General features: G+C 28.0%; 1 protein-coding gene across 1 annotated transcript; it reads right to left on the bottom strand.

The window, feature by feature from the left end:
- Positions 1-1,511: 1,511 nt before the first annotated feature.
- On the bottom strand, positions 1,512-16,734 carry LOC108685347 (multidrug resistance-associated protein 4-like). Its single transcript, XM_018190092.1, has 17 exons — positions 16,459-16,734; positions 14,920-15,030; positions 14,156-14,321; positions 13,414-13,644; positions 12,012-12,143; positions 10,171-10,362; positions 8,842-9,150; positions 8,221-8,751; positions 7,585-7,890; positions 6,267-6,455; positions 5,434-5,923; positions 4,636-4,866; positions 4,219-4,458; positions 3,516-3,778; positions 3,009-3,448; positions 2,454-2,583; positions 1,512-1,890 (listed from the first exon to the last, which is right to left on the bottom strand). The coding sequence occupies exons 1-17, from the start codon at positions 16,563-16,565 to the stop codon at positions 1,678-1,680; spliced, it is 4,281 nt and encodes a 1,426-aa protein (XP_018045581.1). The 5' UTR covers positions 16,566-16,734; the 3' UTR covers positions 1,512-1,677.
- Positions 16,735-20,426: the final 3,692 nt, after the last annotated feature.

Raw genomic sequence — 20,426 nt, 5'->3', positions numbered from 1 at the left:
TGAAAAATCCAGGTTTGATCTTTGGTTCGTCTCTATTATTGAAAAGAAACGCATAAAATTAGAGTAACTCGAGAAATACTACAGCGTGCCTATCAAGAGTGTCCGCTTGGCACTACAAATCAGTGATCTCTTTTTCACATATACATCTAAATACACTTGTTACGTATAATATATCCGTTAATATATCCGTGTTTCAGTGCGTTTTAATTTTTAATACACGGGTACTGGCATACACGAATACCGAAATATATAGTTTGAAACATGTTTGAAATCAACCAATAAACTTGCAATGTAAACCATCTCTGAAAAACATATTTTGAAGTTAAATTTAAGTTAATATCAAAGAGCAGATTTAGTAATAGCAATATAATGACAGATCTATATCAAACATAGACCAGATCTATCAAATATGCTTACAGAATGGGGCCAAATATATACAATCTAGATCTGTCAAGCTAAATGTGTCAACAAAAGGATGACAAATATATTCAGTTTTACTGCCGAAATATTATTGATTAGCATCACATTCTAAAATATACACGACAAAGTTATAAAATAGTCAAAAAACATTCGGAGGCCCAGAAAGCATACGTCGGAAGAGTTTTAGGGATCTCCAGCGGACTCGTCAATTTGATTTGCATACGTCTTCTAGGATTTTTGGATACTATCTTCTTACGAGAAACGAGGCTCCATCTCGGCGGGCCCGCGTATGAAAATGACAGATCTTACTTCATTTTTGCAGACAATTTGGTATCAGGTTTTATATCAGCAAACTTTCTTCGGCTTTTGTCGATAATTTACGTTAAGTCAGATTAGCAAGGTTTGCTCGACTTTTGTCATCAAAAGCTGTTAAATTTGCTGATTACTGATTGATTAGCCTCGCTTGATTTGAATCGAATATGAGACAATTTCTCATGTTATACTATATTAGATTTTATTCCTTAATTAGTTTGCTATCTCAATTTGCTGACAGCTTTGAGTACAACAAAATTTACATCAAATTTGACGCTTTTTTGTCTTCAAAGTTTGTAGTAAGATTTTATAAGATATTCGACAGATTTGACTGGATAGTAGACTGGTATAGAGTAGGATTTACAGCTCCTACTCGATTTCTATTGTTGTCAGTCAATTGCTCTACGCAAATACTGCTCGATTTCTGTCCACCAATCTGCTGTCTGGTTAAACAGATTCTGTCAAGAGCAGAATGCAACCGCAGTTGATGTCAATTTGCAATCAAATCTGTTAGTCTACCGACATTCTGCTAATGTTTTGCTAATTGGATATATATACATATATTATAGGTATAATAATAATCAATAGAGAAACTTGACGCTTTTATGATAATAGTTTATGATAATAGTAGTTTCATTGATATTGATGAAAGATCACGTTCTCAAGCACATCCAACAGCATACATTCTCAATCACGTTTAACTATATACACAACGAAAATTTTTAACAAAAAATAATTATCACGTTTCCGTAACTGTATATATCTTTTTCATTGCTCCATATATGTATAGTTACTTTAAAATGAAAGTTATATATAAACTGTTGAATCCCCTCAGCAGTGAGAAAGTGATCCCTATCATCATCGATCGAATACAGTTCTTATAAAAACGACAGATTTTTCTGCTAGATCCTATTCTTTTTATATAAGATTTTCTTGGTAGAAAAACTATAAAGCAGACTGTTCTATGATTGTAGTATCGCTCTCGTTCGCGAAATTTTGTGCCAATAAGTTTAATTCATGATGATCATTATTCTTCTCGCAAGCCTTCTTTGCCTGTTCCAAAAGACTTTCCGCCATCTGAGTGCCCGTCTTCTCTACCATTTGTGAAAAGTAGCCGTTCGGTTTGTTGTGTAATAGCTCATACGGGCAACCGAATTCCTGTTGGTAACAATTCTGATCTTATCTTTCAAATATAAATGGAAACTTCTTTCTGATTACAAGATTTTCTTAAATTTATATATATTTATTTATACACACACACACACACACAAATAACTAAATTTTTATACATACATATAAAGAAAATTAAGTCTTAAAAAAAGTTTAATTTTCAATTTTTAAAATTAAGATTTCATTCTTCAGAGTAAGAGTCACTATAAAAGTTTTAGAGAAAAAAAATCATGTCTCGTAAATTCTAAAAAAGAATTGTGGTTTTGAAAACGTCAAATTTTTTACATGTATTTCATATTACATAAGATTCTTTAGAATTGATTATAAAAATTTGAACATTTAATGTCTGATTTACGATGGCTATATTCTTCTTTCTCTTTATTCAAATATATATACATTCGTATTTCTTTTTTAAAAGTCAAATTTATATTATACTATTACTCGGAATTATTATGAATAAATATTTTAGACAGTTACATAAAAAATTATATCTCTTCGCTGTCAAAATCATTAATATATTTATATTTTATAAAAAACGGTAAAAAACCTACCACGATAGATCCATTTTCCATTACGATAATCCGATCACTGTCTATAATCGTATTCAAACGATGTGCTATCGTAATGACGGTGCATTCTTTAAAATTGCTTCTTATGGTATCTTGAATTAAGGCATCGGTACTAGAAATAGAGATACCAATTTAGAGCAAATTATGTTAAATAAAAAATTCAAAATTATGTTAAATAAAAAATCGTGCATTTATGACAGCATCTTATAAATATCAAACACAAATGTTTGCTAGAAATCTGATCTCATCTAATTTGAAAAGTCTATTGTTTTTAAATGTTTTTCCTGAAATCTTAGATTTATTACAAAAAAAATTTTTATTGTATCCTAACATATCATAGAAATACTTAATTATTCACAAAATTAATAATACAATTATTATAATAATTAATAATTGAAATTTGAATTATTGATACAATAATTCAAATATTCAATTATTAATTTATTACGATTATTCATTAATGATCAATTAATCAAAACCGCTTGCCTTCACGAAATGATATTCAAACCTTACTACTAAAAAATCATCGAGACTCACTGCGAATCAATGTTGGCTGTGGCTTCATCAAGAACGAGCAAACGATTGTTCCTTAGAATAGCCCTAGCCAAGCATATAAGTTGTCTCTGGCCGACGCTGAAGTTGTGACCTCCATAAAAGATATCGTGGTCCAGCGCGACATCATTCAGCTCGACTTGCCGCAAGACTTCCCACAGCTTCATGTCATCGTATCGATTAAATGGATCCAGATTGTAACGTAGACTCTCGGAAAAGAGCACAGGTTCCTGTGGTATAATGGAGATCTTGCAGCGCAGTTCACTCAAGCCCACCGTTCTTGTGTCCCGACCATCGATCTTGATCTCACCTTCAAGACCTTCATTGAATAAGCGGAAAAGCGCCGAGATCAAGGAAGACTTGCCGGCGCCAGTTCGTCCAACCACCCCAACTTTCCAGCCAGGCTCGATGGATACATTCAGATTCTATAAAGCCCGATTATATGGAACACAAATAATGTTTGTAAGAATGAACAATTGGTTTATTTTATACCTTCAAAACTGGTGGATCATCCATATGATATTTCATGTTGACATCCTTCAAGATCAATTGTCCTTGGGATGGCCATGTAGGTGGTGGTGGATTATCTGAGGTAATAGGTTCTTCCTTGGGAAGATTTGTATATTGGAAAATCCTTTCCACGGAAGTCATCAGTGACATTGTCTCAGTGGTTTGTTTTATGCTATATTGCAAGCAACCGATCAGAATCAACGATTGTGATATTGCCAGACCTGCTTGGCTGTCAGCTATAGTACCTGTAGAATGAAAAAGACTTGAAATAGCTCGAAGAGATTATCCAAATATATTTTTTTAAATATTAATCACACTAGAAATAAGGACAAACATACTGAAACTTAAATATTAAAAGTTGATTCTTGTTTAATTCTATTAATTTGTTATAGTTTCTTGCATGTTTACAAAATTTAGAAAATTATGAAAAATAATTAAAAATCTCAATATATTAAAGAAATATAATATATTGAAAAAGTTCGATATACAATAAATATTAAACATTTTATACATAATTTATAGCCAGTGATTGTCTATCAAACGCCTATTTTCTAGACGATTTTTGAACAAGTTCTGTCTAATTAATTTTAGCCGAAAAATCTATCTAATTTCTAGTCAGTACCAATTTTTTTCTAGAATTTTTCTACATTTTTCATAATTAATCTGTTAATTTAATATAACTTACCATTTTCATTTACCAATATTAGAGAAAAGCAAAGACAAGCTAAAAACAGACATATAATTAAATCCGTAAAAACACCAAAGGCCGTTGAGCATGTTAAGAAGAGAAACCATGTGCCACTGTGACGGTCTTGTAACACATCGAACTGTTTTCGCATCATCTTCTCGATTCCGACGCCGCTGCTTCTGATAGTCGGCAATCCATTCAATGTGGCGTTCACATGCGAGAACATCGGACTCTTCGCTGGAAACGCAAATACAAGTTCGAAAATCTTTAGAATTCACAGAATTTAAATTTCGAAAAAAATAAGAATTTAAAAATCTGAATTTAATGTTTAAATGATCCAGAAATCTAGACGTCAAGGATTTAATATATACTGCTCTTTTTTTCTGATGAGAAGTTATTCGTTCTAATACTTACTTACGCCTTCGAGACGTTTGACATCCTGAATGATCTTCAAACAGAATTTCGTCATGAAAAAGAATAAGACTATCACTATCGTTATAAATATCAGCATCCATTGAACGAGTATCGCTTCCATGATCATTATACCACACACTACGCAACATCCCTGGAGAGCCTCCAATATCACTTTAGGTAGCAACTCATCCATAATACCTATATCCTTCGAAAATCTGTTTAAAATTCTCCCTGGAACATAAAAATCGTTAATCTTTCAACAAGAAAAAAATTAAAGTCCAGGAATCAATATAATTTCAATGATTCATATTTCTGATATTATGAATACGGAGAGCGATCATAAATGTCAATCGTCACGCTTTATTTCTTCATGGATAACAATAATAAATTTTTACAATTTAATAATATTGAACTCAATAAAAATAAATGTGTATCTGGATTCAAAATTTTGTAAACTCTTAAAAGAATTTTTATAATATTTTTAAGAATTTTTTATATCTTAAATTTATAAGAGAAAACAATTTTTTTCTTGTTAGAATATTTCCTTGTTAGAATTGACGTATGTAAAGAATTCTTCAAAAGATATAGACTGTGTTTTCAGCACTTCTAAAAAGTGTTCAATTCATATAAAAAAAAAATTTAAAAGATTTTCTAAAATTATACAGAAATTCTAAAAAAAATCAGACAAATTATATAAGAGTTTTTAAAAAAAATTGTTACCAAAGAATTTTTTCAAATTTTCTCAGAGAGTAGCACAACAATTATCGTTACCTATTAGAACTCACAATTTTTGCTCACCCGAAGGATTAGTATGAAAGAAGGACATGCGCGCTCGTAGCAGATTGGAAAACATAGTATTGTGGAGGTTGCAACTCGAGTTCATGCAGATCTTCATGAAAAGAAAGCTGCGCAATAGCGTGGTAACGGTGCAGGCGATGATGCAGAATGTGTATACGTATATGGCATCCATAGTGCCGAGGAGACCATCCGGGTTTAGCGTGAAGATCGACCCAAGAAAGCTATTGTTATACATATTCGCGAATTGTGTGTCGTTAGTGTTTCCAATACGTCTGACATCCTCCAAGGTGGTCCAGTATGAAAGCCAATAATCATTCCCGGTAGTGGCGATCTGACCGATGATGAAGAGCAGCAGTAGTATAAATAGCATGAAATAGTTGCCGCCTTGATGCAGATATTCCTTGTATACTTTGCCCGATATTCGACCATGTGCCATCATCTCGGCTTCCGGGTTGTTTTCCACATAATCCGAGTCATCAATCTCCGAGTGCTACACGATGGTACAATAACAATCTAATTATTTAAATGTTCATAATAGACGCAATAATAATTTAATAAGATTAGTCTAGTTAAGAAATTAAAAAAATAATATTTAAAAAAGTAAGTTATTTAAAAGCCACTTAACTTCTCTCACAACACTACTTATTTCATATTTGATATCCTTTTTTAGTTAGTTTTATTAATTATTAATTAAAACATTTTTAATACGGACATATATCTAATCAGATCTTTTTCATTTATTTTATTGCGAGTCTATATTTTTATTAGATAAAAATAACATTTAAATAATTATTCTTTTACAATTTTTTATTATAAATGAGCCATTAGCTTACAATAATGGAACTTGCAATCGACAGTTTCGAGGCTCGTCTCGTTATTGTGATTCTCCTGGACATTTCCGAAGCTCTTCTCATTTCATTTTCTTTTCTTTGCGCTTCATGATTGAAATTGTCCATCATTCCAATGAAGTTTTTATTTGATTTTACTATTTCATTATAGCTTCCTTGCATCTTCACGAAACCCTTAAGTAAAAAAAATCAGGATATTTAATTCCCAAAGATCTTTTAATTCAATATAATTAACTGTAAATTCTTTGAACTTCTGAATTAAAAATTTTATGTATGAACTAAAAAAGTTTTTATAATTTTTTATTAAAAGAACTGTAACATTAATATTTAACTTTATAATTGTTCGGTTAAAAGATTATTATACAATAATTGTAAGACAATTGTCATTATGCTCAAAATATATTTGTACTCTTTCTAGATAACATCATGTCCAAAATTGAAATAAGATGTCTTAAAGACATTATTAAAGTACTTTTCAGACATCATATCATACAATGTCTTAACTTGGATATTTTTAAAATGCCTTTGAAACTTCTTTTGTTCTCATTTTGAATATGCTATTTGAGTTCTAAAAAGTTATGAAATTAGAAATTCTAGTAAATTACAAAAAATTATGAAATTATCATAAATTCTGAAAAATTCTCAAATTTGTTATATAAAATATAAAAATTCTAGTAAATTAACAAAAAATTATTTTAAAAATTTCCAAAATCGTGAATTAATAAGTCTCAATAAATTAAAATTTAAATAAAATAAAAAAAGATACTCCAAAACTCCAAAACGAGGGATTTGTAAAATTTAAAATTATATTAATATAATTAAATTAATTTATAGACTTGACAAATGTCTCAATTCCAAAATTGGGCCATCTTCAGTATATTTATAAGAATTCACATTAACTTGTTTAACAAATATAGTTCAAATACACTGCTGGTAAAACGTTATTATTTGAAGATAAATGAAAGCGTTTTACCAACGATATAATAATATTGTTTAACAAGTAGTTTAAATACGCTGTTGTTAAAATTTTGTCGCTTATTTTCAAGCTTCAAACGACAGCATTTTATCAGCAGTGTATTTGAACCATTGTTAAACAAGTAAAAAATGAGTTTTTGCGATTACATTGAGGATATCTTAATGTTGAGATCGAAAGATTTGTTAATTTTAATTATGTTAAGTTTAATTATGTTAATATATAATATATAATTTTGAATTTTACATGAACACATCGTTTTGACTCCCTTTCTCTTTACTTAAAAATTTTCAAATTAAAGATGATTAAGGAATATTTTATGTGACTCACTCGATCCAACATGACGATGTGATCTGCCCGTTTGAGAAATTGCAATTGATGAGTGACGAGTATTCTCGTTTTACCATGAAGATACTCAGTGATGCACTTTCCGTAGAGATGCTTAGCAACGCGAGTATCCACCGCGCTCAAAGGATCGTCGAACAAATAGAGATCCGCCTGTCTGTAAACCGCCCTTGCGAGATTGATTCGTGCTCTTTGGCCTCCAGACAAGGATACACCTCTATCGCCGACCAATGTCATGTCTCCCTGTGGAAACTGTTGGAAATCCTTCGTCAAAGCGCACACATTCGTCACCTAAAACATTTTTTAATCGATTAAAACGTTAGCAAAAGCTAATAAATTTAAAAAATATTAGAAATATTATTACTTTTCTTTTATCTAAATGTAATCATAAAAAGATTAAAGATTTAACAAAATGTATAACATTTGCTAAGAGATATTTTCTTTTATTCCGGTTACAATTAAAAATGTAATTCATGTTTAATTTGGAAGATAGATTCGGAAGACTGAAGAGTTAGAGAATTGTTATAAGTTACACCTAAAAATTATATTGATATTGTACAATAGCAGGAATACATAAACACTGTAAGGTAATCCGCAACAATTACTTTGGATGACGACTACCTGCATGTATCTGGCCTTGTCATAGGGCTGGCCAAAGAGTATATTGTCTCTCACTGTACCCCCAAAAAGCCAGGGTTCTTGACTAGCATAGGAGATGCGCAGATTTGGATTGTTCGTGAAATAACCATTGGACAAATTGCTCTCAAAATTCTTCGAAGAATCCTGGGTGAGAATCACTGAACCCGCTCCGGGATTCAATTCCTTCAGTAACAGATGTAACAGTGACGATTTTCCGGAACCTACGGCGCCAACCATAGCACATAACTGACCTGGCTTAATGGTTAAGCTGATGTTGCATAAAGTCGGCGGCAATTGACCACTGATCCAATTGGCAGAAACACGCTGAAGCTTCACGTAGACCGGAACGTCAGGTAATCTTTGAAATTCGGAAAGACTGATACTTCCATTTCTCGAGATGTATCTATCTATTTCATTCTCTGTCTCATTAGTCGATTCGTTTGATTTCTGAGATTTAAACTGCGATGTTTTTTCCGAGCGATCAATGTTCACTTCGTCCATCAGCAGAAAGTCCTGTAAAAATTAAGCTTTAGTATGTGACAATAGACATCGGAAAAATTGTGGATTTAAAAGTTTATTAAAAATTTGAAAACAATTGTATACCTCCAATCGATTCAGAGACACCATCGATTCGCCCAGCATTATCAGCGCTTGTGGAAAGTACAATGCAGTGGTGAGTTGAAGCATGTTGAAATATGTCGACATTTCGTAGGTCACATCGGCAGTCAGATCATTTCCCATTAGGACAAACGTTATCAGGGCAAAATAGAGAGTTAATCGTTCGGTGAAGACTATGATGGCCAAATATGCTGCGCGCACGTACGACGAGAATTTGATCTTATTAATTTCTAGCTCTCTGGTCATTGAAACAATCTTGCTGAACGGTTTCTCCCAGGCGTACATCTTCACTACCTGAAATAAAAGTTATGATCTCGTAAGTTTGTTTCACAAAATTTTACTGTAAAATTTAATTGATATTTAAACGTTAGTTACTCATGCAGATCGTTTAAAAATAAAATGTATGGAAAAAATAGAGCTAATGTAGTCAAGTGCGGGAACAATTAATACAGTTTATAGTAATGAACTGAACAATTATTTTTACTAAATGATTACTTTTACTAAATGGTTGTAACTAAATTATTACTGTTTTAAAATAACCGATTATTTAAACAATTATTTGGTTAAATGCTTACTAATAACGTAGTAGAAAAAGTTTCAATCTTTTTTATTTATTTCTCAACAATTTTAATTTCTTGCAGGTTTTTTATATTGAAAGAAACTTTTAATTGTTAAAAATTTCGTTTTGAGTTTCTTATGTAATAAAGTAAATTTGTAAGATACATTACGTAGATATAAGAAATTTAATATTTTTTAATGAAAAAATAAATTAATTAATTAATAATACACAAAAATAAATCTGATAGTATAAACTCTCTTTTATTGTTTATGTAATTTTGAAAAATATATGAAAATAATAAAATTTATTTATTAATTTATTGAGAATACCAAAAATTTACTTACACTGATAGGCGAGGTTTCCGTTTCTCAACACAGTAATATTCATATGTATTTTATGCATATAAAACAAAAAAGTTGGAAATTGTTTAAATTTGTAGGATTTTTTTAAATAAAGATTTTATTTTCTGCGTATCATCATTTAGTTGAGAAACAGACACCTTTTAACACAATGTAATTTATCATAATATTGTAATAAAACATCTTGACTTATCAATCAATTCGATTAATTAAACAATTATTATTCTTGTAAATAATTATTTGATCTTAAAATAGAGATTGCCTTCAATAAAAAAAACAGTTACAACTATTGAAAGATTATTGTCTGCAACTATAAAGTATTCTTTTAGATTCTTGATAGTTTAATATTATATATTAAAAATGAATTAACTAATTACATATCCTGTGAATATATACCTGTATCCCAGCTACAAGTTCGCTCATTAACTGTATTCTTCGGTCAGTCAGTGGCGCAATCATGGCTCTGATTCTACGGCTCAGCAAACTGAAGGTTCCTTGTACTACTAATGCGATAATCAATAGCGATCCAATACCGACAAGAACCGAAATACCGATTTTTTGCCACATTATTGTTCCCATGATTATGATCTATTAAAAAAACGCAGCCAACAAATAGTTCTTGAAACATTCAAATAAGGAAAAAATAAAAGATCTTACGTCTTTCTAACACAAACTAACTCGGAGTTGTAAAGTGTACACAGATGTATACATTTGGATGTGTACAGATGGATTTTCTGTAAGTTAAACTAACTAGATACATATACTTATTAACAATCTATAAAAGAGATTAACAAGTAAAACAGATTTGGTACTATCTGCGTTCTCGCTAAGCTCGTGATCTGCTAGCAAAGCTCGTCAAAACACATGATTTGTGTGAAATTTTCAAACTGTTTCAACTGGCAATAAGAAAACACAGACGTTATCTCAGATAACAAAATGTTACATTAATTTTCCAAAGGTATTAATGCCTCCATTAGTATATACTTTATACGTTTTAATACAAAGCCTTAAAACTTTGTTTAAAGTTTGTCCTTGAAGTATTATTCAGATCACTTGTCACATTTCTCTGAATGTTCTTGAATGTCTTAAAAATATTTATCTTTCCTCATTAATTTTTTTTGAATTTTGAGAACAACATGAAATGTAAAAAAGCTAGAGCCGATTAGTAACTCAAATAACAAGTTTAAAATTGAGACATAAAACACGTTTTATGTTTTTTTAGACGTCTTTTTTAAAAAATGTCTGTAAAATGTTATTGAAAATTACTTTGAAAGATAAAATATAACATTTTATTATTTAAGATATTTTTTATTTCTGCAGTTTGAAAACTTTATTGTCAGACCATGACATGATTTGACTATAATTTGACAGAAATCGAGCAGAATTTGAGTTTAAACCGATTTTACTGGATTTGTACTACTAATCTGGACCAAATTATGTATAAATACTGCAAATTCGTTCGGTTTTTACCGAACGAATCAATTCAATTTTCTGTTAAAGAGATCCTACAATCGTCTGTTTTCTTGATTGAACGCGATAATTTTTGTACTAATTTTTTTGTATGTATTTAATAGATTTAAAAATTCTTCTCTAGAAGAAAAATTAAAGTACAGATATATAAGACAATAATTTCAGATTGTAATTTAATAACGAATTTAGTAATGAAAAACTAAAAAAAATTAGAAATTTACTGCGGTTTTGTTATCGATTTCTCTTGATTTGTAATACATAATATAAAAATTTTATACTTCTACATATAAAACAATTAAACTTTAATAGAAGACTAGAGATTATATGAAGGAATAATATTGTGCTTTTAGAAATGAGAGTTTAGTATAATAAATAGCCTAAGAGTTTAGTATAATAGAAAATAATGTAGGAAAATTTATATGTATTAATATGTGTGCACACATATTAATGTGTAGTACTTAGTGATCGATGTTTTGTAAACTAGATGTGTCGTGAATCATATGTGTGTACATAAAACAGTGACTTCGACTATGTCGAAATCTTCTATTTAGGATTCCCTTAAATATCATATACATAGACAAATTCTGTTATATATTTTGTGGCATTTTGTTGCTACATCTGATATAACAGATTCTAAATCGAAAGATCGAAAGCGATCATTCTACTAATAAAATTTGTCAATAGATGCAACTGTTCAAACAAAATTAATGATCTGTCATCAACTTAAGCGATTCTAATTGAAAAAATAAGAGATATTTATTTCCGACCTGAAAAGGCATAATCCATATGTAATTCAGGAACGTCGTTAGTTGATCGAAGCGATTGACGTCATTGCTGAGAAGATTCATGATCTGTCCGGTACCGGTTTGATTCATAGATGCTCTATTCAACCGTAATAACTGCGACAGTTTTAATAAATAATTACAAGGCTTACTTTTATGTAATTAAAAAAAACTGTGTTTATGATATATTAAAAAAAATTGTATTCTCTTTTTTTTAAATAAATTCTTCCTGAAAGAATTCCATTTTAAAAACCTTTAATTTATTTTATATAAAATCGTAAAATAATACAAGGACGCAATTTAAAAAAGTGCATTAAAACAAAAATTTATTTAATATAAATGAAAAATTGAAAAACTTTTTAATTTAAGACATAATAAGAAAGAAATATTTTAAGTTACGAAACAATGTTCTACATGTTATTGCAACAAATGAAAACTGTTATTTTCCATTTGACTAGGTTTTACTCTCTATTTACGTAGTAATAGTCTACTATATTTCGACAGAGATAAGTACAGGAAGACATGTGTCATTCTGCGATGCATATTCGCGGGGTACCAGCAAACGTATTATCGGTTGGAGTCGAAGGACATGCATAATGAAGAAGATATCTGGCTTGTACGATAAATTACACATATTCATTTGTCATTTTTTTTATCTATAAAAAAAATATATATGTATTATAAAAAAGATTTTTTCAAAGTCAATACGAAAATTAAAATTTAAATTTTAGATTAAACCATGCCTTCAAAGATCAAAAATAGGAAACTATTACATTAATAAATAACTGACGAATGTTTTCGTCAGTTGAACTTATGTCATTATACATTCATAGAAAAACAACATTATTATTGCACGTAATCAATTAATAGATCGTTCATGTATAATGATTAAATATCTAAAATGTATGTCATAAATTTAGCTCTAAATGCTCTGAGTGATTTATAGAAATACATAGAAGAAAACGCATTCATAGTGACCTGTGATTTTAAACGTGTTAAATTTCACATTTTTTCACAAGAAACTTGAGAATGGTAGATAACAAGTGTACGCAAATGACTGACAACGAAAGACAATAAATATGCGAGATAATGAGCTCAATACGACCAGCTACTTCTTTAAACACCAAAAGAAACTGATTTAAATTAATTTTTTGACATTGTAATCAGTTTCCTCTTTAGATAACTCAAAGTTTTCAACAATGACAAATCTTGTGAGTTAATCCAATTCAGTAAAAGCATTGCACAATTATTATTTAATTAATTAATTAATTAATTAATTAAATCAAACACAGTACAGTCTTTTCGAGTATAGAAAAAGCAGCTCGCTTCTCTTCCTAGAAAGAACTTTGATTAATGCATAAACTTTCAAATTAATCCGCAACATTACCTTCCGATAGAGGAGAGAGCTACAGCAGATGCGGATTCTCATGCCGATGTGTAGCGATTGCAGTATCGTATGATGCATCATAAGAACGGAGATGAAACTGCAGATGACCATAAAAACGACATAGATCAGCACCTCGTTTTTCTCTATCTTGTACTTCAAGTTGGAATTTCTGGAGAAGTAGTTAACAATCCAACTTTGAATGATCGGTATTGCTACGCGTACTACACTGCACTAAAAATATAAAAGTTAAAATTTGTAACATTTTCCACTAGTATAACACTGTGCAATTGATTGCAAATTGGTTTACTTATTTTCAGTATTAATAAATAATTTAATCCTTTCAACGTTATGAGGTTATCGTGATGAAATTACTATTAATTGAAAGGATTAAATTATTTATTAACACTAAAAATATGTTGATTTGCATTTACTTGCATTCAGTGTTGCACTAGTTTTCTCAATGGAAAACGCCATTAATCCCAAACTTGTAAAACTATTGGATCTGGACAATAAGGAAAAAGAGAAAAAGAGATCTTAGATTTACTTAGATCAATTTTTTCCTCATTGTTAACTAATTTGTAAACAGAAAATTGTCATCTAACGCAACAAATCGTCAATTATCTTTCTCTCTCTCTCTCTCTTTTCACGAGAATGTCCTTTAATATTTTTCTTTTGTTATAAACACACTTGAACTAATTGTAAGTAAACATTAATATATCTCTTCATAAATGTATCAATGTACTTGAATAAATACGCAGATCCCGATTATCATATAAGGCAACCAAAAAACTTTGAAGATCGCTTTGTACAATCTTGGACGAACATTCTTTTTTAGTGGCACTTTCTGCCCGTCTTTGCCTAAGGTATATTCCAAATTCTTCAGTTTATCCAGCTCGCGATTCCAATACCTAGAAAAAATGCGCTAGAATTCTATAAAGACGACAGAACTGATTTACTAAATGATTTAATAAATTAATTTTACTTTTTCTGTATTTAACTGCATTCTTACTTTAAAGAGTAGATATTTAATGTAAAATAATGGACGCCGCACAATAAAATAACTTTCAAAATTATATTAAGTATAATGGAAATTTTCCAGAAAAATACAGATGAAATAGTGTAACACAGTGAAGTGTTTTATCTTTGTTTAATATTGGCAAACAATAAGGATGCAATGATTAACTATATTATACTGAGTCATCTGTGTTTCTTGCTGAAAAGCACCCAATATAAATTTGTATGAAATGTCATACCATTTAATCTCTGTGAAGTACAGATAAATTTTTCGCTCAGATAAAAAAAAAATCTGATATATCACAACTATATAATTTTAGTAAGGTAATTAAATGATACAACATTTTTGTGCGCCATATAAAATTATTAAATTATATATAAAATTATTAAAATTCATTAATTATTATTTCATATACAAAAGTGGAAACTATAATTTTTACAGGCATCATAATGTGCGTTTACTAATGTATATTCATCGCAGGCAATACTCACTTTTCAAGATGATCAGTTATTTTTTGGGATTCATCTTCTTTGATTGGTCGATAAATGTCAGATTCCTCTAAATCACGCTTGGAGCCTGTCATAAATAATTCTCGCATCCACCTAAATTAATTACGTAGTAGGAACAGGTATTTAAATAATTAAATATAAAAAAAATAAACTGTTTAATTTAACATTCTAAATTTAACAGTGAAAAGTAGAAAAATAAAAGTATGACTAAAGTGTACGTCGATATGTTGAATAACGATTAAAATTTGCAGAATGCTTTTTTTATTTCCTCAAAGTAAAATAAAATGTAAGATATAAATATTATAAGATAAGAAGAGTAATTAATAAGAAGATTTAAGAGTAATACAAGCAAAAATATTCTGCATTTTGAAAAAAAAATTTTATCTTAAAAAAAAATGAAGATTATCTTTCTCGAAAAATATAATTTCGTTTACAAAAAGAAAATTTTTGTTTCTTTAAAGAAAACTTTTTCCCAGAAAGTGAAAGTTTTCGGTCTTTTTTGAATTGTTTTTTGCAAAAATTAAAATTTTCTGCAAGAAGCAAAGATATTTTATTATTTTATTTTTTTTCCTATCAAACAATCTATATGCTTTCAATATATATATATATACTTTATTGTATTACAGTACTTTATTATATTACAGTTACAATTTTTTGGCTTAGCACCGAAACACTACCGTGTTTCCAGATATATAATACCAAGATCAAAGGCTTTAGATATGTATTCAAATATATTATGATAAATAATAGCCGATATATACACACATATATATATATATATACACACACACTATTAAATATTAAAGAAGCAAACTAATCAAGCAAATGCTTGAGTTCAACATTTTTATTTTTATCTTCCACATATATCAAAATATAAATCTATTTCTGTATGGTCAAATTACTTAGTTTTATAGCAAATAGTCTATATTATCGTACACATTTAGATTTAATAAACTAAATTTAATACAGTTTACATAAGTTTTTACATAAGTTAAATTGTTTAACTACTTTGTCACAGCTAAATTAATTACGTAGTAGGAACAGGTATTTAAATAATTAAATATAAAAAAAATAAACTGGGTTTAATTTAACATTCTAAATTTAACAGTGAAAAATAGAAAAATAAGAGTATGACTAAATTGTACGATATGTTGAATAACGATTAAAATTTGCAGAATGCTTTTTTTATTTCCTCAAAGTAAAATAAAATGTAAGATGTAAATATTATAAGATAAGAAGAGTAATTAATAAGAAGATTTAAGAGTAATACAAGCAAAAATATTCTGCACTTTGAAAAAAAAATTTTATCTTAAAAAAAAATGAAGATTATCTTTCTCGAAAAATATAATTTCGTTTATAAAAAGAAAATTTTTGTTTCTTTAAAGAAAACTTTTTCCCAGAAAGTGAAAGTTTTCGGTCTTTTTTGAATTGTTTTTTGCAAAAATTAAAATTTTCTGCAAGAAGCAAAGATATTTTATTATTTTATTTTTTTTTGCCAAATTAGTGAGAGTCTTGACGAACCAGAAGAATAGAACACTGAAGACATTTGCGCTCTCTTTGGGATTTGATTTCATGTCGCTCGTGTTCTTATCCATGTTGTTGCACTGTTTCACAAAATCTGACGACATTTCAAACTAATAGGAAAAAATGAAAACAATCAGCATTCTTATTTCCTTCTTTTTTTCTTTTCCCTCTCTCTTTTCTATTAGTTCTCCTTCTCTTCCCTGCCGTTTCTCAAGACACACTTTTCGATAGTTAATCCTTTACTGGGACCATCAGTAACTGTTGCTGCTTTTCATATCGGCTTTAGGTATTACTGATAATGATAAACGAGAAACATTAGCGATAACTGTCTCATACATTGTATAATCATATACATATCATTTCCTTGTTTCTTTTGTTTCTCTTCTCACTTACTTCACACATCTCAATTAATCCACGTAACGTATTTCTTGTTTCTTTTTCTCTTCTTTTCTTTTTAGTAAAATTTTGTTAGTTACTAAATTTAGCTTAATAGCTGTTTAAATAATAACTGGAATAACATGAATAACTATTTTAAGTAACATTATCATTTTTTAAAATATATAAAAGTCATTACACACAAGAGTTAAACAAACCAATCATAATTAATAACTCACCTTATAATTAAAGTTCAGTTTAAAAAACTTTTTTTAGCAGATAAATTTCTTGTAATTCTATTTAATAAGATAATTTTATTAGCTAGGTAATCTTCTTCACAAAATCTTAATGCTTCTACATTTTATTATTAACTAAGCATATATAAAAACACTTTTATTGTCGGACTCTCATAAATTCAAAACAATTCGTATTGTATTCGTTTTATGCTGTTCGTTTAACTCAACTATGTTATCGTCATCTTATTATGTAAGTTTTTATTACTGTATTAAAATGTATTAAAATGTATTAAAATGTATTAAAATGTATTAAAATGATACAATAATCATTTAACATTTCAGTTTCCTTTCAACTTACGATTAAGTAGTCTGCCAAATACTAAAGATGTTCGTTGATAACTTTTACTTCTGGACTTTATATTTATGACGTCATATTAATGTTTGCGCTGTATCCAATATATACACATTAATTTGACAATTTACACTGAAGATAACTTTAATAAAGGACTGGATGTCTGTATTTAATGTCTTGATTAATACATATTGTTCTATATTCTATATAATTTCCATTCAATATTGATTTTCATTAATGTGATAATTTATTTTTATTATGGAATATTTGTATTTAATAGAATGATTGAATTATTTTTATTTGAAGAATTTATATCTTTACACTTTATTTTTTAATTTTATTAAATTTGATAGTAAATTTATTACTTAATTACTTAATTTTTTTATTACTTAATTTTATTTGTTATTTCGTCACATAAAATTAACAATGTTATTATTTTATAATTAATAAAAAATGACATAAAGGAGTCAGCGCGGAAGAAAATGCACAAAAATTTTCTAATAACTAAAAATTCTACAATATTCTGATTTTATTGAACATTTAAATCAAATGAATGAACACATAAGAACATACGTTTCAGCTCAAACTTGAGCTCTCCTCAGTGCATAAAGTATAAACTAATGTAAGATCGAATTAGAATGCATGTAAAAATATTAATAGACCAATTGTGTTATCGCCGCATTATTTAATCTTCTAAAAAGCAATGACTGGAATGTTAAAACATATATGTTCATATGGTTGAGAAACTATTTGAGTGTAAATGCAAGAATATTATTTTAACATTCCAGTATTTGCGTCATTGCAGCAGGAAGATTTTAAGTTCAGTTCCACAACTCACGGTTAATTCTTAACCGAAATTCAAGAGTTAATCGTTTGTGGAATCGTTTGTGTTTCGAATTGTGGAACTGAATCTTAGAAGATTAAATAATATAATTGATCTGTTAATATTTTTTACATGTGGTCTTATTTTAGTTTGTACTTTATGCGCTGAGGATGACTCAATCTTGAGCTGAAACATATGTTCTTACATATTTATTCATTTGATTTAAATGTTCAATAAGATCAGAATATTAGTTATTAGTAGAATTTTAGTTATTAGAAAATTTTTGCGCACTGTTTTCAGCGCTGATTCCTTATATGTTTTTTTCTTTTTATGTTAATTTTTGTTACTTGAATATTGAGAAGTACGTTGTTAACTAATTATAATTAATAATTTTAAAATATTTAAAATTAGTTTTTAAAATTATAACATTAGTAATACAATGCCTTTTGCAATAATATTCTATCGCAAAACTGAAAGTGAATATTACTAAGAAAAGCATATTCACTCACTTGTGGTGCATTACAAATTTGTCATTTCTTAAAAAAGTTGATAAATTTTCTGTAATTTAATTATTAAGAAAATAATTTTATTTTAACAGCAAATTTTAATTATATATATTATTTTATAAAATCAATAATATTATTATTTTATAATTAACTTTATAATTATTTTATAATTAAATCTTAAGTTTAAAATGCAAAATTAATTAAAAAATAATAGTATTATTGTTTTTATGTGATAAAATAATAAATGTAATTAAAATTTCCTGTTAAATGTAATAAAATTATTTTCTTAAATTAAATTACAGAAAGTTTATCGTTTATAAAAATGTGACAATATAATAGAATTAGTACACAGAAAAAAGATAAAGCAGCAGTGTTACTTAGAAATTTAAAGATTGTTAAAAAATAACAATCATGTTTTATAATTTATTCCTTTCTATATATTTCGTTGTACTTTGGTTAATTGTTTACATAATTCATACTGTTTGCTATCACGCATACTTTTTGATCTTAAAATTACTATACATGATTTTTACAGTTTACTGTACAACTATGTCATAAATGTTTTATAATACAAAGCAAGAATGTGTATAATTGATCACAAAAGATGATAAAAGTTCTAAACATGAAGTTTGTAAAGATGATTCCAAAATTAATTCTATCGAATATGTAAAAGTTATCGTTTACAAAAATATATATTCGTAAATATTCATGTGAAGCTTATCTCAAATATAATTCTAGTTATAGTCTCTATAGTTTCATATAATATATTGAGGTATATATGTATGCTGTTCTAACATTATTCTATTAGATAATTAATATATAGTATACTTTAATATTATATCATATAATGATAAAAATACTAATAAAATTAATTATTAGCAAGACACGTGCTATATTACTTACATAATATATTCTATTATGTGACAGTATATACTATACATCACTTACTATATATACTTAATACCTACTATGAGATATATTTCTTATTTGCTACAATAGGGACACAACTAGAAAAATGTAAGAGTTTCAATATTTTAAATCATTGAATTTTTGCAATTGCATTGAAATGCAATTTTGATAATTTTATTGTAAAGTAAAAGTATTTTTTTTTAATAAATTCCTTTTTTTTATATTTCCGTTTTTTTTTCTGTAAGCAACTTCAAAATGATATTTTTTAAGTTGTGTCGATGATGAAGCAAATGGTGAGCGATATATATTCTATATACTTTCATCCTAACAAATAATACATAGTTGCAGTAGACAACATGTCGATAAATGCAGTAGACAAAAGTATTGAATTCGTTTCTGCATTTATGCCGAATCTGCATTATACAAGAATCAAGTATAAGTAAAACTCAAATAATCATTTAAGTATTTGAGCTGAATTGGAGTATTTGTTCGAACATTGTCCATCATAATATAAATCTCAGAACCATTATGAGATCTTCATTAAAAAAAGTTAGGGATAATTGAAAACGATGTAATTTTGAAATCAGATCATTACGCATTTAAAAATATACATATAAAATATCTAAGATAAACTGAAGAAGTTTATATATATAATATTTATAATTATATATAATTAATTTTTTTTTATATATAATTTTATATAAATAAAAATATATAAATTGACATTATATATATATATATATATATATACTACACTTCTCTCA

Source organism: Atta colombica, unplaced genomic scaffold (assembly GCF_001594045.1).
Source record: "Atta colombica isolate Treedump-2 unplaced genomic scaffold, Acol1.0 scaffold150, whole genome shotgun sequence".
Classification (NCBI taxonomy): domain Eukaryota; kingdom Metazoa; phylum Arthropoda; class Insecta; order Hymenoptera; family Formicidae; genus Atta; species Atta colombica.
The sequence above is the reverse complement of the archived record's forward strand: the minus strand, read 5'-3'. Positions and strand labels throughout refer to the sequence as shown.

What these genes read in the sequence shown, in the direction of transcription:
- LOC108685347 (XM_018190092.1), bottom strand. Translation starts at nt 16,565, where the DNA reads ATGTCGTCAGATTTTGTGAAACAGTGCAACAACATGGATAAGAACACG. An exon ending in CTTTCATACTAATCCTTCGG is followed by an intron (nt 4,867 to 5,433) that starts GTGAGCAAAAAT and finishes TTTATGTTCCAG; the next exon opens with GGAGAATTTTAAACAGATTT. An exon ending in AATATTGGTAAATGAAAATG is followed by an intron (nt 3,779 to 4,218) that starts GTAAGTTATATT and finishes TTCATTCTACAG; the next exon opens with GTACTATAGCTGACAGCCAA.